This window comes from Sorex araneus, chromosome 1 (assembly GCF_027595985.1).
Source record: "Sorex araneus isolate mSorAra2 chromosome 1, mSorAra2.pri, whole genome shotgun sequence".
Classification (NCBI taxonomy): domain Eukaryota; kingdom Metazoa; phylum Chordata; class Mammalia; order Eulipotyphla; family Soricidae; genus Sorex; species Sorex araneus.
Genome location: NC_073302.1, coordinates 396,372,646 through 396,391,730, shown reverse-complemented (window position 1 = coordinate 396,391,730; position 19,085 = coordinate 396,372,646). Strand labels below are relative to the sequence as shown.

General features: G+C 36.5%; 1 protein-coding gene across 1 annotated transcript in view; it reads right to left on the bottom strand.

Moving 5' to 3' along the window:
- Positions 1–16,683, bottom strand: part of SEMA3E (semaphorin 3E) — a 241,595-nt gene extending 224,912 nt beyond the window's left edge. Inside the window, exon 1 of the mRNA XM_004602144.2 lies at positions 15,671–16,683. Coding sequence (XP_004602201.1) covers positions 15,671–15,785 — 115 coding nt within the window. The 5' untranslated portion in view covers positions 15,786–16,683. The remainder of the gene's footprint in view (positions 1–15,670) is intronic.
- Between the last annotated feature and the right edge of the window lie 2,402 nt (positions 16,684–19,085).

The window sequence follows — 19,085 nt, the reverse complement described above, 5'->3', positions numbered from 1 at the left end:
AACTTTTTTAATAGTAACAATACAGTAATAAAACTGATACTTGAGATGGTTCCTCATATCCATTCCAGTACTACATAGCCCTGTCATCTTGTTCTTCTTTCCTCACTTTTCTCATTTCCTCACAGATGAAAAAAATATATATATTAGGCCCCATTATTAAAAGGAAGGTACAACTCTACAGATAATTGAGTAAACCAGCAACTAAAATTAAAACATTTGACTATGAAAAAGAATTTTTTCCTTCTAATTTAAATTTTAAAAAAGGGTGGTGTGACTATTCTAAGAATGCACCATATGTTAACTCAAGTTTATGCAGACCATTAAAGTTGCCAGCAAGCTCAATATCCTAGTACTCAATCTAAGCAATTATAATCTATCTGTCAGATAGCATTCATCTGATCCTGAAATATGTGTAACATTTATGCATTGTGATAACCAAATCTGAAATTTCTTTTTTTTCCTTTTCTTTTCTTTTTTTGGAAGTTTTGGATGAAGAAAATTAAGCTGTATCAGTTCCACTGAAAATTATGTTATTTTATTTAATATTATTAATTTATTTTTGTTTTTTGAGATTACATCTGACTGCTAGGGTTACTCCTGGCTCTGTGTTTAAAGAGGACTCCTGACTAGCTTGGGGAACCATATGTGGTGTTGGGATCAAACCATGGCCAGCCCCATGCAATACACACACTCTACAAGCTGTACTATATTTCCAGCCAGTGTCATTTTTTAAAAGAAATCACTTCTATTTCCCAATATCTCCCTCAATATTTTAAAAAATATTTTATTTTGCTTTATGACTTAAATATTATTTTCAACATATTATGACAACCTAATTTTATTTCCTAATAATAAAATAATCAAATACTTTCCACCTTCATTTATTTACTCTTATTGTAGTAAAGGACAAGACTGCTTCATGAGCGGAGAGGAGAAGGCAGATAGAATAGAGAAGGGATCACTAAGAAAATGATGGCTGGAGGAACCAGTTGGGATGGGAGATGCATGCCGAAAGTAGATAATGGGACAAACACGATGACCTCTCAGTGTCTGTGTTGCAAGCCATAATGCTCAAAAGGAGAGAGAGAGTATGGGGAATATTGTCTGCCATGAAGGCAGGGGGAGGGTGGGAAAGGAGGACTATACCCGGGATATTGGTGGTGGGGAATGTGCACTGGTGGAGGGATGGGTGTTTGATCATTGTGTGATTGAAACCTAAACATAAAAGCTTATCACTATCTCACGGTGATTCAATAAAATTAAAACTTAAAAAAAAAAACAAATTGTATGTTTTTCTGTTTAACTTTGCTTTAGGCATTTCTACATATGTTCATTAATTCCATTTGTATACTTTTGGTCAGGTGTGGCTGGCCATGTCCTCTGAAGAAGTGCTCAGAAAACCCAGGATCCATAGTCAGCAATTCTTATCCAACCAGGTCAAAGGGTTCTGTGCTAGTGTCCCAGAATTCAACATGGGGGATGAAACCCTGGCTGGGCACACACAATGCATTCTTCTAACCCTGTACTACCTCTCCGGCCTGTAATTACTTTTTATCTTAAATATATTTGATTAGTTGGCATGGTGCTAAAACAAAACAAAACAAAAATACAAAGGTACAACATTTTAAAATATACTATTTTATGATAAATTAAGTTATACATGACAATAATATTTCTATAGCACTTGTAGACATAATAAGGTCTTAAAAGATAAATTTATCCTTACTTTTTTTCAATGAATGTTGGCTAGGAAAAAAATAGAAAACCATTGCATACATCAACATGATTAGACACTGTGAACCATTATTTTATGATCTCACTATATTTTGCCTTCAACTATGGTTTTAAAATCAAAACTTAAAAGTAATGTATTCAAATTATTCTGAAAACAATCGTCAAGTAAGGGTAAATTAATAAAAATGAAAAAAGAATCTTGCTTTTGGACAGGACACTCCTCACAAAACAAGTCGAGTAAGTTGGTACACTTGCATAATCCTGCCTTTGTCCTGTTTGTCCCTGATTTCCACACTAGTTTTTTTTTTTTATCTCCACTTTTCTGTATATCTCCACTCTAGAAACATAATGGATGCTACAATGGACACTAGGAGATCACTAGTGGAATAAATGGGAAGAAATGATCTCTGAAACATGACACCAATCACAGCAGCCCACATGAATTCAAGGGGCTGGAGCGATAGCACAGCAGGTAGGGCGTTTGCCTTGCAGGCTGCCGAACTGAGTTTGATTCCCAGCATCCCATATGGTCCCCTGAGCACCGTCAGGGGTGATTCCTGAGTGCAGAGCCAGGAGTAACCCTTGTGCACTGCTAATGTGATCCAAAAACTATCTTCCCATGATGTACACCTTTTTCTGAATAGTTTCCAAGTACTCTGGATTTATCTTTATAGCTTTCATTATTGAATACCTGAAAAAAAACAAGGGCTTAATGTTTTGAAGCAAGAGTAGAAAAAGATTCCTGAATGAACCCCAAAGCCCCAACAACTCATTTTCTACCATCTTTAAGGAAACTATTTACGTGTAGCACTATACTGTAGCACTGTAGCACTGTCCTCCCATTGTTCATCGATTTGCTCAAGCAGGCACCAGTAATGTCTCCATTGTGAGACTTGTTGTTACTGTTTTTAGCATATCAAATACGCAACAGGTAGTTTGCCAGGCTCTGCCGGGCGGGCGGGATACTCTCGGTAGCTTGCCGGGCTCTCCGAGAGGGACGAAGGAATCAAACCCAGGTTGGCCACGTGCAAGGCAAATGCCCTACCCGCTGTACTACCACACCAGTCCATAATTTAATTCTATACTTTAACAGCAATAAATATAAATATTATTTTAATAACAAATATATTATTTAAGGTTCATTAGATTCTAAGGAATCAAACAATAAAATGCATACTTACATTCAAAACTTACAATATCTACTTATAAATTTTCACTAAGCATATATTACTCATGCAAAGAAAATAAGAATTTGCTAAAGTCATTTGGAAATGTGTACAATTAAATCTAGCATGAATAAAGAGCATTTGGTCACTATCATGAGTAGTAAAGCTACAAAGAGAAAAGAATTCAGTTAACTCATAACCCAAGGAGAACTATTTTTTGAGCAGTATACAGGATATTACCTACCCTGGGATGACATTAGGAGGATGGCAGGAATGGTGACAGGATAGAGGATATGATAATTTGCTTATTACTTCTTGCCTAGTCTCCTAGTTACCTAAAAGATTGAGCTCCTACTCTTTTCATTTGCAGCACCATGTTGCCAAAGTGCTTGTTTTAACCTTTAGTATTAAAAACTTATTCTTCTTAGGAATTTGGCTTCGGTAAAGGAACTGTGGGTGCATATATATTTTAATAGACTTCTTTAGAACCATTTTAGTTTTTAATTCATATAAATTGTGAAGATGATACAATTCCAACACACCTATATGATTATTATTAACAACATTTGGATAGTACATTTGCCATAGTTATCAAATCAATATTAATATATGAAGTAAAATTTTTTTATTTGATTAAGATATTCTTGTTCTTTCCTAATACATTAACACTATTTCAAATCCTACCTTAGATACCACATTCAGGAAATTCTTTTTTATTCCCAAATCCAAACACCTATATACGAAGCTTTCTGTATGCAAAGTTTTAAAGCAGTTCAACAGTCATGGAATGACTGAATTAACAAACATTTCTTTAAGGACACAGATACCTTTAAATCCCTGGATAGAAAAATAGGTCATATAATAACAGAATAAAGTGAAACAAATTTCATTAGTCCAGGAAACCTATTAAAAGATGATGGAATTCTGTAAGTTCACAAAAATGCTTTTTACAAGTGACCCGACATTATGTTTCCTTATCTGAATACCACAGAATTTATATCATCAAAAAACATTATAGTGCTGTAGATATATGTCAAGTTTCTTTCCTTGTATCCAGTTGATCCTTGTTCAATTCCCAGGACTGTGTAAGTTCCCCTGAGCACAGCCAGGAGTGATCCCTGACCACAGAGCCCTGAGAACAGCTAAGAGTGACTTAAAACATAATTTAAAAATTAACCTAAATGTTAGATTATTAGCAATGCTGATATAAATATACATATATAATTGTGATACATATCTTAAAAAAATAATCTAATAGAAAAAAAATGAAAGATAGATATTCCCTAGTAGGGAACTTATGAATTTATGGAATTGTTTTTCAAGATCAAAACCACTTTTTCAGGGGCCAGAGAGACAGAACAACAGGTAAGGTGTTTGCCTTCTACTTGGCCTCCTGATTCAATCTTGGGTACCTCATATGCCTCCTCTGAGCCTCCCCAGTAGTAATCTTTGAGTGTGGAGCTAGAAATAAGCCCAGAGGATTGCCAGGTGTGGGCCCAAAACAACCACAATTTTTTTTTAAGTTGTAATATTTGAACAGTGGAAATAATTATACCTTTAATCTAAGTTATAAATCTTAAGAGAGAAAAATGGTAAAATAGAAGTAAGAATCCTGTATATCAGCATCCTAGTCAAACCACAGAGTACCTCTGATGTCTCTGATGTTGGATTATGCAATAAGATTACCTTCATGGCTTGTTAAAACAGATTCCTGAGTCTCAGGCTCATTGATTGCAGAGATGGTTCAGTTCCTTCCAGGCGATGCTGATGCTTTGAAAATCATTGGTTAAACCCCAGTGTCTATCTTTTCTCTCCCAATAATTTAAAAAAGGAGCAGTGTGTAATCATAAAGAACATTTTACCTGCAATAAAACTAAACCAAATTTTCCCTGAAGTGAGTCAACGCTGCCTCTTAAAAAATTAAGTAAACCTTTAAAGGTTTTGTTTACCAGTGGGTATTAATAAAACTAAATAAAGAAAATAAAACTCTTTGTCAAATGTCATAAACTATAAAGACAATTACATGTGACAGGATATTGTTGATCCTCAATATTTTGCATCTCAATATTATACATTTAAAATCATACCCTGGACTTTCAAAGTATGAGTTCATATTCTTTCCACTAGGACACAGTGTCCTCAAATAAAATTTCCTAAGTATTTTGGAGAAATTTACACTCTGGGAGGTCTAGTGAGAAGAAAAGCGTCTATTTTTCTGGAATTGGAATGAATATTAGGAAATCACACAGTTCATAACAAACTTTCTGAGTCAAGGGCAGGACAGAAGCGAGAATGGCTTCATGCAAAGCACTTAGTACATAGTGTCTTGGGCTCTAGTTTCATGGAGCATCTGGAGCTTTGAAATAAAAGTCAATCCTCACCATTTTCTTTTTTTTTTTTTTTATTTTTTAATTTTTTATTGTGGAAAGTTACAAAGTTACAAAGTTTTCAGGTTTAAATCTCAGTTATACAATGCTCGAATACCCATCCCTTCACCAGTGCTCATATTCCACCACCAAGAATCCCAGTATAGCTCCACCCCGCCCCCTCACACCCCAAACACCCCCACGCCGCAAGCCCCCCCACCCTAAGCCCCCCCCCCGCCTGTGTAACTAATAAATTTCACTTTACTTTCACTTTGATTGCATACAATATTTCAACAAAACTCACTATTATTGTTTGGAGAGTCTCTCCCCTAAAGTCAGACCTGCTGAAAAGGAAGCATTAGGTAATTTGTTTTCCATTGCTGAGGATGAAGAAGTGCCTCACCATTTTCTACGGAAACTGTTTCAGGAGTAAAAGGGTCTATGCCTCCTGATGACCTTTATGTTCACCCTTTTTAATTCCTGTCTTCTTAGCTGCTATTTATTTATCGCACTTGAATCCTGTACTAAAATCAGCACTGTGTCCAATCTTCAATATCTCTCCTATCATATTAACAGTCCCTTCGTGGTCTTGTTTTGACAAGTTAAAACTTGAAACTCAGAGATGGAGCTGCATAGAAATCTATGTCTTTATGTTGAAAACACCATAAGATATACTGGCTTAGCTAGAGTGGACTGGTTGAGGGTGCTGTTCTCCTCTGTTCAGGGTCTTAATTTCTTCCCCTCCAAATTTCCAACCCTATATTCATGCTGCATCAGATTCCCAATACAGAGAAAGGGCAAGTTGATCAAATGGCTAGCAACCTGTTTAATATTCTGTTTTTACAGAATATTAATATTTACAGAATTATCTAACATTTCCTAAGGTATGAACTTCAATAAATTAGAAAGCCAAGTTTGTATAATTGAACCACTTTTTTGAAATTTAAGGCTCAACTTTTTTTTTTTTAATTCATTGATTTAGACCTCTCCTCCAAAATACATCAGGGAAAAAAAAAGAAATGAAATGTTTCACTCCAGTTTCAGTGGGAAAGAAATAAAATATCTAACTGGAAAACAAATAGGGTGAAAGAACAGTGAAAGAATGGTGAAAAACATCACAGAAAGACAAAAAAATGAAGTGACAGTGGCAGAGCAGCGGGAAGAAGGGCTGTGATGATTCCCCCAGGAATAACAGGTACATCCAAAGGAGGGTTTTACAAAAGAAGCACTTTGGTTATAGAGTAAGAGAAAATGGCTGATATGTCCAGAGCATAATTGGGGGGGGTGTGTGTGCACTCAGGGCACAACTGTTTCACAATAATGTTGCACTGAAAGGAATAAGTGGAAATGGATAGAAAGAGTCCTGGCATTTCTCTTTAATTTTGTTTTACCAAAGCAGCCATATACAGATGTTCAGGATCCCTTGGTACTCCTCATCTTCATTCCTTAGCTCTGAAATAGTTTGTTTGGAAATATTCTGTTTTACAAAATAGCCATTCAATGAGCGTTTATTGAACACCTACTAAGCACCCCAAGCTGATATCTTACCTATTCATGCTGAAGAAAGAATGAGGGCTTTCTTTCACTTTCAAAACAAACAGCCAGGCTGATAGCAGCTGATAGAACTCTGTTTAGTTTAACTTTTGACAGTGTAGTCTGGCCTCAGTAATGTTAATTCTATTGTGCTTTAAAAAGCTGTGTCTTACCATTACTTTGTTTAGAACCTTTTGTTTATTTAATGGCTTTGGTCTGTTGTCTCCAAGGTGCCATCAGATAAAGTTCCTGCTTTCCTTAAATTAACAACATAATTCCATAGTAACTAACAAACACCAAGTAGCCACCTATTCAAATAAGTGCAGGAAATAAAGTTTTTGCTTTGAAGTACAAACCATGTGATGATTAGAGATCTTCTCTTATTTTAAATGGTAAGTTAATGATTAACTCATAATTGCTTTTAGAAATAAAGAAACCTAATGTAGACTAATTCTCTCTTAACCTGTACTCATTCATTGAGTGTCCTGTGAAAAGTGACATAAAGATATAACACCTATTTCGGTTAACCTGCATTATATCATACAATTTTCTTAGATTTCTGCAAGTTACTTATTATCTCATTTTTAAGATGAGAAATTTGAAAGTAAGAAAAGGTAATTTACTTGCTCAGGTCATACAACCAGAAGCAAGATGAGATTTAGGTATGCCTTATCCAAAATCTAATCAACTTTAGACCATTGAAATTAGAATGCAATAGAGTTTAATATCACCAAGGGCTATATTTTGTGTGTATGTGTGTTTGCACATGCCAAAATTACAAGGCAAGTCATTTAACAGAGTGCAGGGCTATCTGTTTGGCTAGCAGTGACAGAAATGGAAATATATTTTTAAGTCCCAAGAAAGAACAAGTCCTGAATTTCTCTGTTCCTTCTCTACATCAGTTATAGAGTCAGATTATCAAGACAATGAACTATATGTGGAAATGTCCTGTCTTTAGGCATTTGAACTTAAGTTAAGCTGAAAATTGAATAGTCAACTGCTTTCACCATCACCAGCTGCACATAAAGTCAACTTTTCAATTCCACAGTAATTTCTGTTTATAAAATTAGCATTATTTGACAAAAAATGTTCTCTCAATATTATAGACTCAACTCTTGTTTTGATTGTGTCAATAATACATGATTTTTTCATTGACAGTTCAAGAAAATCCAGTCTATATTATATTCAGTCTTGTCCTTATCATTCTAAGCGTAAGTACAAAGTATTATTCCTAAACTTAAGAAATAGTTTCCCTTATATGTTTTAAAACTTCCTAAAGACAAAATTGCAGAAAGGAAATTGCTATTAAAAAATCCATAATCCCGGGGCTGGAGAGATAGCACAGCGGGTAGGGCGTTTGCCTTGCACGCAGCCGACCCGGGTTCAAATCCCAGCATCCCATATGGTCCCCTGAGCACGGCCAGGGGTAATTCCTGAGTGCAAAGCCAGGAGTAACCCCTGTGCATCGCCAGGTGTGACCCAAAAAGCAAAAAAAAAAAATAAAAATAAAAAATAAAAAATCCATAATCCCTTGTATAATTTATGTAATATTCCAAAGTCTCAGATGTTGCACTAATTACATTGTAACCCTGTCTACTAAAATGAATAAAATAATTTAAATCTTCATTCTAGGTCTTTCAGGAAATGTTTTAAATGGAAAATTTTCAGTTAGGTATTGTTTAAACTCTCCAAGATTAAACTTACAAGGCCACTTTAACATTGTGGTGACTATGTATGAAGGGGCATGCATGCATGATAAGTGCCATTTCTGAATTCCCGTAGACTAAATTCCTCTACTAAACCACAGAAGGGTTTTACATACAAAGATAAAGGAGTAAATCTTTGCCTGCTCTCCCACTAAGAACTCTCAACAATGATTCCAATAGATATCTTTGATAAAATAAAACCTACTCAGTAGACTGTTAATAATATCACCTGCAATGGCCAATTTGATGACTTGGTGCTTTATTATGTGGTCACAGAACTGAGGCCACCAAGTGATCTCATCACAGACAGAAAGAAAGGTTCTGTCTATGCAATATCCTAAGCCAAATGAAAAACCTGATACAGACAGCAAAATAACAGTTCGGTCACAAATATTTGAATGAATATTTCATTGTTACATGACCTTTGCATTATATTAACAAGTCAAGAACCAATAATAAATATTGGTTCTTTCTACACTGCATAGAATACTGACCGCAAAAATTTTACCAAGTGGTTTTATGTCATTGAACTTTTCTTTCACTCCATATTTGGTCTACTTCACTTAAAATTCTATGTAAGACTTTTCCTAATCTGACCTCCTCATATAGTTCTTTTGTGAGGGAGAAGGACATACTTGGCAGTGGAAAGGGGCTGTTTCTGGTCTATGCTTGGGGACTGCTGAAGACCATGCAGTACTGAGAATCAAATTCAGGCCTTTTGCATGCAATGGCCTCTCAACTCTCAACCTGTTGAGCTCTCTCTCCAGGCCTTACACTATATTTCTATATTAAAGTATGATTATGTTCCCACAATAATTCCCAGTATCCAACTAAAAACTAAATAATTCATAGGTCTACTCAGGGTTTTTTGTATATCCAGATGTTCCTCTGTGATGCACAAGTGATAGCTGTCATAACAAATATAAAAAATACAAACAACAATGCTTTCTAAAGTCTTTACACTGACTTCATCCACAGAAAGCGTATTCCGAATAAACCAAACTCAACAAAACCTATTGTAATTTCCTTTATTTTACACAACTGCCTTTTTTTTTTCAATTTATGCTTCTTTTTAAAACCACCACCTAGTTTTCATTGACTCTCCCTGTTGGAGATCTAGGCATGAAGGTCAGTGTTTACTCCTGGGTTCTGTCTAACTACTTTCCTTATGAATCATGCCTTATGACCAGTTTTTGTTTACTAACCACATGAGATGTGTGACTAATGTCACTACTGATAATGCCGAGTTACATTGAGGAAGTAAAGCTATGATCTGGGTTAGGAAAAACTGGCTCAGTTACTGCATCTTTTTTTATCTGCTATGCGGGTAGGGTATTTGCCTTGCACTTGGCCAACCCAGGTTCGATTCTTCAGTCCCTCTCGGAGAGCCCGGCAAGCTACCGAGAGTATCCTGCTTGCATGACAGAGCCTGGCAAGCTACTCATGGCGTATTCGGTATGCTAAAAACAGTAACAACAAGACTCCCAATGGAGATGTTATGGTGTCCGCTTGAGCAAATCAATGAACAAAGCGACGACAGTGCTACAGTGCATGGGTATAAAAGAAATACCACAGCCTCCTTTTAAGACATTAAAGTAAGTTCTAATTATTCAGAACTTTTACTGATCATTGTACCCTTCTCGAATCTTATTTCAACTATTTTCATGCAAAGAGGAATATATAAACATGTGGTATAAGGTGAATGTATATAAATTGCTATATTCATGATTATATAGACATTTATTGTCCACAGATTTTCTAAAGAAAATCAATTTTCTTTAGAAACCATCATGGTTTGTAATTTTCTAAAGAAAATTGAAAAATGATGCAGTCATCTCTCACTTTATTATAATTAGAACTCAAAGGTATGGAAGGTAAAATTTGAAGGTAATTATATATCAGGATAAACCTTATATTCCACCAAATTCCAATCTTTTCTTTCTACTTTTTTATTGAATTACTGTGAGATAGACCCTTACAAAGCTGTTACAAAGCTGTTAGATTTCAGTCATACAAAATTCTAATAGCCATCCCTCCACTAGTGCACATTTCCCAGTATCAGTGTCCCCCGTTCTCTCTCATCACCCCCCCACCACACACACACACACACACACACACACACACACACACACATACTTCTCATTCCCTTCCTGCCTCTATGGCAAGCACTTCTCTCTCTCTCTCTCTCTCTCTCTCTCTCTCTCTCTCTCTCTCTCTCTCTCTCTGTCTTTTTGAGCATCATGGTTTGCAATATTGATACTGAAATGTTATCAAGAGTATTCCTTCACCTACTTCTAACACTCAGATCTTGTCCAGTGTGATCATTCCCTGCTATTATTTTCATACTGCTTTCTTCTCTATCTTATCTACCCTCAGCCTCACACACACTTGAGTGACCAGTCCTCCTAGCCCTTGTTTTCCCTGACCATGGATAATAGTCTTTTTTGAACATTTTTTATAATCCTGCAGTAACCTTACTGATACTGAAAGTCATGCCATTCCCAAGGACTTTTCTTTGGACAGGCTTTCTAATAAGCTTCTCAATTTATATTAGTCTTCAAGAAATGTTAATCACATAATTTTTAGATTATAAAGTGCTTTCAGGTGGTTTTGTTGTTGTTGGATCTTCTCAAATGCATCAATCTTTAAGAAACATTCATGGGGCTGGAGTGATAGCACAGTGGGTAGGGTGTTTGCCTTGCACGTGGCCAAACTGGGTTCGATTCCCAGCATCCCATATGGTCCCCTGAGCACCACCAGGAGTAATTCCTGAGTGCATGAGCCAGGAGTAACCCCTGTGCATTACCAGGTGTGACCCAAAAAGCATAAAAAAGAGAAACATTAATAACATTTTTTATATTATAAATTGCTTTCATTGATGTTTTATTTAAGTCTTTCATAACACAGCAAAATATACAGGAAAAGAATTAATACTATATTTTCAAATGAAGAAAAGTGAAGTAGGGACAACTCACATTATTATAAAGAAAAGAGTAAATTAAAACAGAGACCTTTGCCTTCAAATTCCGAGCTCTCTGAATCTGTTATAATATTCAAAAACAGTTTGAGTAATTAACACTATCCTACTTTCTCTATACATGGCTATATATTCAACTCAAATCTACATATATACTGTCAACATATTTTAGGACTGATCTTCTGTCATATCTATGTCTTTATTTAGCTGTCTCCTCACAAACCGTCCTGGGAGAACATTTCTACTTAAGCAGTCATATTTATTGGTTTCTGCACTCACGCCTTAACTTACTGAAACTTTGAATACCTATTCAACTGCCAAGATCCCTTGATTCAATTTATGGGGCTTCCACATGCAGTGGGATTTCTTCTGACAAGGGGCCTTGTTCACTTGTAGTTTTCTTCTTGAAGTTCCATTATCAAGAAAGTCATATCTGCCTTCTCTGTAACCTCTTTAATGTAGGATGGTAAGAGATAAGGAGAAAATAGACATTAATAGAAGTATGTGACTGATCCACCAGAACTCCATGCCCTCCATTCTTTCTTTACTTCATATTAGTTATGTACATCACAGCTATTTTCAAGAAAAAACTTGGAGTAAAATATCATATTTTGTACTAATCAGACCAATATTACCCTCTTCCGGACAGTAGCTACAAGATTGGCCATAATTCATACACGGCTATATATTTTTCTTATGGAGTCAATCACAACTTAAGTATATATTTTTTATTTGGAGAAAAAAAAAAAGAGGGTTTGGGATACACCTAATATTGCTAGAGGCTCCTTCTAGCTATGTGCATAAAGCTGCTGGGGGAACATATGTAATGCTAGGGATGGAACCAGGCAAGTGCCTTGCCTCCTGTACTATCTCTCTACCCCTCAAATTCAATCTTGAATAAAAATTATTGGGTCTTGGAAGATAGCTCAAAAGCCTCGAGTGCGTATTTTGTGTGTGGGAGCCCTAGGATTCATTCCCGCCACCACACAATTCCTAGGCAGTGACTTGGGAATAGTTCCCAAGCAAGCTGGGTATGCCCAAAATCCAATACATTTCAGAGTGGGCAAATATGACATTTTGATTTTTGTTATGTTTTAATAAAATATACTGTGTATCTATAAAATACACTTAAATATATGCACTGCCTTAAAAAGTATAATTATCTTTTGAGCCATTGGGCTTGCCCTCAGTTAATATAACTGCTTTCAGTTAATGTAACCTACATATTCAAATGTAATATTTGAAGGGCATTAATATTCAGAAAGAAGAGAAGGGAACTGAATATTATTCTATTGAGTAATATCGGAGGAGAGTGGGAAACAATGTAGAAGAATCTCTGTAATAGTACCAACTTTCTACCTTTTTTTTACTCCCCTCTGCCTTTTCTCCCTTATAGTCCTAATGGCCTCTTCATTTCAAGTTGTTTCAGAACATGCCTGAATGAAGAAACAAGAAGAAAGCAAAGGACAGTCTTAATACATTTTTTTCTGAAAATTTTTATATGGTTTCATATAATTTAAATAAAACTTTATAGATTACTCTGAAACTTTCTCCCTTTCTTTAGGAGAAGACAAGTCTTATGGTGCCAAATGCCATCTTGAAAGTTAAAGGGGTTTTGTCATTGCTGTTGATTTTAATGTTTATTCTTATCCCATGCACCATACCACTCCTACAAAATAAATTCCTGAATGAATCCATCTTCAGGGATCCAACTGAATTCCTCTGATGGGAATCAGGAAGCAATATAGATCTGCTTGCATTACTTTAATCTAGTAACTTTTATTTTAAATAGTCATGTACTCATTCATAATATGAGTCATCAAGTTCACTCACTACTGAAAATTACTAATACCATTGCTGATATCAGATAACAAAATATTTTAAGACCATTTCATCTTCAAATTTCAGAGATACCAAGCTCTGAAATATGCCCTACCCCTAGATTTTTGGTACCTGTGTAAGGTGAGGTACCACTGAACTCTAGAGTATAGAGAGGTCAATGGCAGTCCATGCTATCTTGATAGCACAGAATATTACTTTAATGCTATAACTGTGGGGTATGAGGCATTTTCCATTTCAGGTGGCCTCTAAGATATTCATGTCTTGTCTGACTTTACTAACTAAATTGCACACTTTTTAAAACTTTGCTTTTGAATCACACCAGGCTTAGTCTCCACTCAGCGTCACTTCTGATGGCGCTTGGGTTACCATATGCAGTGCTGAGAATCGAACTGGTGTCGCCACGTGGAAGGCAAGCAACCTACTCACTGTACTATGCCCCCCCCCATGCTCACATGAGAGCTCTTCACGTTTTAGATATTTCTTCATTGTCTTTGTATGTAAGTCCATGTTACAACTTTTTAGCTAGTCCCATTGAATCTGAAAGTTAAGAAAAGCTAGAGAATAAGATGTTTTTCAGTCTGGTGTACCCATAGATACCAGCATTCTACTCCATCATTTATCATAACCGTAAATCAGTTGCAGTTCCTTTGATTAAGAGACAGTTAAGATGAACCTGATAACAATATTATACAACACATTTAATTGCATTAGAGGTTTGATAAAATCTGACCAAATTAAATGCTCCCACGTGAAATAGTACAATGAAACATCTTTGAACATATATCAAAACTGAAAAAAGAAAGTAACCTAATAATGAGGCATTAAAAGGTTAATACTAGGCACAGCAGAATGTTAGTTTGTCAAAACTGGCAGTTAACCCTTTAGCTAGACCATAAAAACAATGCATTTACTATAATATTTTTATGATTTCATTATTTGTTCATACTCTATTATATCACATTTTTACATTTTGATATACTTTGTCATAACACTTAGCAATGTAACTTAGATACGACAAAGGGATATCATCTTAAATATCTTATTGTAATGCTAGGTACTGTATTTTAGATGCTTTACAAATCTAGTGTCAAATTGTTTCTTGCATTCACGTTATATTACTGGGTAATGCTAGAGTCAATTTATTTAAACTAAGAAAATATTCATAGATTTTGCCTATTCTGTAGAAAATGATAAGTTTCTACAGTCAAAATCAAATGATGACTCTCCAAAAAAAAAGACAATAAGAACAACTGTGCCATATAAAAGTGAGGCTTCCCTTTTGTTTCCCCTTGTGAAATAATACACCTATACTTTAAATACATATATTTTTTCTTTACATAGTGGGGCCCAATTTAAAAACTTGCACTACTGAAATATAATTCTTATGTAATTTTCATGTTTTCTTATCTATCTCCTGGTTTTCATCTTTCCTGAAGGTTTATTCCAAATTTCTTTGAAGTCAGCAAAATCACTTTTTTTTCCAAAATGTTTTGTTTGTTGTTTACAGGAAGAATCACTAGCCTATTTATGACTGACTCTACTGGTCCTGCTGCAAAAGCTATCTTTTAATCATTTATTTATGACTAAATGGTGCTTTAAAAGACATACTTGCAGAATAAAATATTTAACCACTCTCGGAGAGACAGGTCTTTAGTAAAGCACATGAATTTACAGGGACAAAAATAGATATTAGTGAATAGTATCAAATCCTTCGATCAACACAATTTATAAGAACTGCTGATAAAAATGAATGTGTTCTGCGTTGCATTAAAGAATTTTAATTAACTCAATTAGAAGTGAATCTATATCTGTCATTAGTCATTTTAATCACGTGACATTTTTTTTTTCATTTTCTTCCTTAGGAATGTTCTCCTCTCACTCCCATCAATGAACACAACAAAGCACAAGACCAATTGCACCTCAATTTCTAAAGCCCTTCCACAACCTGCTCATCTCCCATCATAATACATTGATTGGTGTGTCAATAGCCCCTGCTAACTTGATGAATTCATCCCCTCTGGGCTTTTTACAACCTGCTTCCCACCCTCTCCTGTGTGTGCCCTGAGTGAACTTCTCATTAATAAAACCTCGTATTTGCAAGCGCACAGCTGCTGTGTACAAAAAACAACAGCTCCAAGTTGGCATACAATTGTGCACTATTTTCAGGTGCGGTAAATATAACCTGTTCATAACAGGTACTCAGGATCTCAGGTCCCTTCTGCAATACATTTCTCCAGGTGCATTTGAAGGGTCTGGGAAGACCACAGATCTATGTTCCATGACTTTCATCCTTTCTTTTTTATCATGTTATTGTATAGGCAAAAAAGGATCTCCTGGGCGACCTACCTTTGTGTGACAGTCTTAAGCGAGGGTGAGTGGTATCCGCCGTGTGTCCCGCGGTCCAGAGCTGGAGGAGCGCGACACACAGGAGCAAGGGCACCAGGTGCCCAGCCGATGCCATGCTGCCGAGCTGAGCCCCCGCTGGTGCCAGCTCGCGGCAGATCCTCACTTTCAGGCGGCTTTGCCTTGGCCTCAGGACTCCCCTCAGGAGGCGGCGTGCTAGGGAGAGGCTTTGTCAGAAACCGAACGCGCTGTCATCAGAGAGCACAGTCCCAAAGTGCCATGTGTCAGGCTGTCGCGGGCTACGGGAGACCTCTTCTGCCTGCGGACAGTGATCTAGAAGCCGGGTGCCAGGGGGCATTCCAAGGCGTGCGTCTTCACAGCCATGCCCCGCCTGAAGCTGGCTTCACGAAGTCCACCTCTAGGTTCGGGAAGAAACTGACTGCTGGTCTTTCCTTCTTTCTCTCTTTCTTTCTCTCTTTCTCTTTCTCTCTTTTTCTTTCTCTCTCTTTTTCTTTCTCTCTTTCTTTCTTTCTTTCTTTCTTTCTTTCTTTCTTTCTTTCTTTCTTTCTTTCTTTCTTTCTTTCTTTCTTTCTTTCTTTCTTTCTTTCCTTTTCTTTTATTTTTTTTAAGTCACTCTTGCAAGAAATTCATTCAGAGGGGGAGAAAAAAAAAATCACCATCCAACACCCAAGCCGGAGCACAGGCAAACTGCCTTGGATCCAGCCCGTTGGCGCTCTGCTCTTCGGATCCCTGAAGCCTCAGAAAAGTCAAGCCTCCTGCGCCGACTTGCCGAATTGCTCCTTTTCACTCACCTTTCACCTCGCTAATTAAAAACAAGAAGTGCCATTCCCGCTCCGAGTGGCGGGATCCACCCAGCGGGGATGCCGCTCTGTCAGCGCGCCGTGTTTACAGGGAAAGTTCAGGCAGGGTTGAGCGCCGACTCGCTGTTTCTAGGAAGTGTTTGTGGTCCACGTGCCCGCGCGCACCGCCCTCCCCGCGGCCCCGGCCCGCGTCACTCAGCGCCCGGCCCGGCAGCCCCGAGCTGGAGGGGGCGGTCAGCCCGGAGCCTGGGCGCTCGGAGGCTGATCCCGTCAGAATCTGCAGCCCCAGAGGATGTCTCACAGGGGAGGACATTTTTTTTTTTTTTAATACTCTAGATTAAGCCCTTGAGCAAGTACCAGTTTATTTTCAATGACCTGTTCATCATCATCCCCTTACAACATTCATTTGTGTTCATGTTTGCATGCTTCTGAGGGGTTTTACCTGGGGTATGTAACCTTTTCGTGCTGGATGCGATTTAGAAATGTCTTTTTAACTCATGTTTACTGTGAGGGTTTGGTAGGCGCATTGGAACTAAAGAATTATTTTGCTAAGGCAAATTCTTTGATTCAAGCCTTTTTTAAAAAAAAATAATAAAAGCAAATCATAGATCTTACCTAAAATTTAAGAAGACTTAAACCATGAAGTCATTTTCTCCTAGGTAAGATAACTGTGGCAAAGTTGAGATTCTGGACACAACAGATTCCAGTGAAACAGGTATTGAAAAACTCAGGATGTGAAATATTTTAGAATTCAACTGCTATGCACTTACAGAGTTTATTTTCCAAGTCCCTGTGTTTGTGTAAATAAGCTAACACAATAGGTCAACTTTACAGTCTACTTTCAATCAATCTCAAAAACTAAAGCAAACACTGTAACTGTTGGCATGGAAATGAATGGTATTATTTTAGAGTGCCAATCCACTTCAATAGATATCTAACTTGATAGGTGCAAGTTAAAGCTAAACAAATGATTTCAACTATGATAACTCTCATTTTAAAGAATAATGGATAAGTACTACTCTAAAGAATTACGTTTCTAAAGTCATGTAATAACAACAAAAAGATAACACAGGCTGCCCTGGTATTTTGCATTTTATATATAAGCAAATGAAGAGCCAGACATTTTCCTAAGCAAGATATTACAAGCAGGGTATATTTAACAAAATGTAAATGTCACTAGATATTATAAATAATTAGATTTCCAAAGCCTACAAAAGATAACACACTCTAAACACTATTTAACAGTAAGCAACATTGAAGTATTTAGAGACTTTTAACCTGGGGTGGTCTCTCTAGGCACTTGCATATTTTAAAAGCCAGTCTGATGAGCTACAGACCTAATGCTTGCTCTAAACATGATATACCTTTGGAATCCTCTTTTACTTTTATTCAGAACTGAAGTAACTAAGTGGTAAAGTAAATGGCAGCTGTTATATGTGCTATCAGATGCTAGGATTCTGGAAAAAGTAAATGTGCCATCTACAAATTTTATTACAAATAGTTGGTTCCTCTCCTACAACCTTAATTCTAAATAACTATGTAGTACAAATTTGAATCCCATGATAGATCTGAAATGTAAGACATTACAACTATCGTGTTAAGATTATTTTTAAAAAATTGTAACATTCACTGTGGGTGGGGAGTAAATGTCTTGAATGCCAGTTAATAATACCAGCTACATAACATGATTCATTTTCATTTTTACATGCTAGCTACATGTTAGGTTAAGGTGTTTTATAGTCCATGCCTGAATAATGAATTCCTTTGGGTTCTTCAAAATGTATATTCATTTATCCTTCATTATCCAACGCAATTGCTTTGTTTATTCTCTTTAACTCTTCTATTTGTTCTCCTACCTTTCTCTCTGTCCAATAGAAAATCTAATATCACCCCCAATGAAATGTCTGTAAAATACTAATACAGAATATTTTAGCTACACCAGGAAACTTTAGCCCCTAACAATGTAAAGAAGAATTTCTAGGACCAAATCAGTCATTTAGGTCATAAAATTAAAAAAAGTACACTCTTTGGATCAGAATGACAATAATTTTCATCCAAACTGGACATATTTTTAGAGTAAGAGTCTTCTATTAATAATCACACACGAAACAAGAATAATTTGAATAATCAGAACTCCAAAGCCACCCTAGCTGGTAGAGACTTCTTGGCAAGTTTGGGAAAGAGGAAAATATGTAAACTGAGCTCTGTGTGAATGAAGACAATAGAGAGAGGAGTACTGGGTTAAGGCACTTGCCTTGCACACAGCCAACCCTATGTCATTCTGAGTCCCACATATGGGCCTGTAGCACTTGTCAGCAGTAACCCCTGAACACAGACCCAAAAGGAAGTCCTGAGCACTATCAAATAAGGTGATAATCCCCAATAAAAATACCCAAATAAAATAATCTTTTGAAAAGAATGAATGAAGAAAAATAAAGAATGTTAGCCAACTGAAGGACTATAAAAACAGCACAATCTCTGTTGGTATCAATTTATTTTTTATTGAAGAGCTCAATAACCAGTCTGAATAAGAAACATGAAAAACAATGCAAAAAGATTGATAGGTCTAATGTTTCATTACAAAACCTTATTTTTTT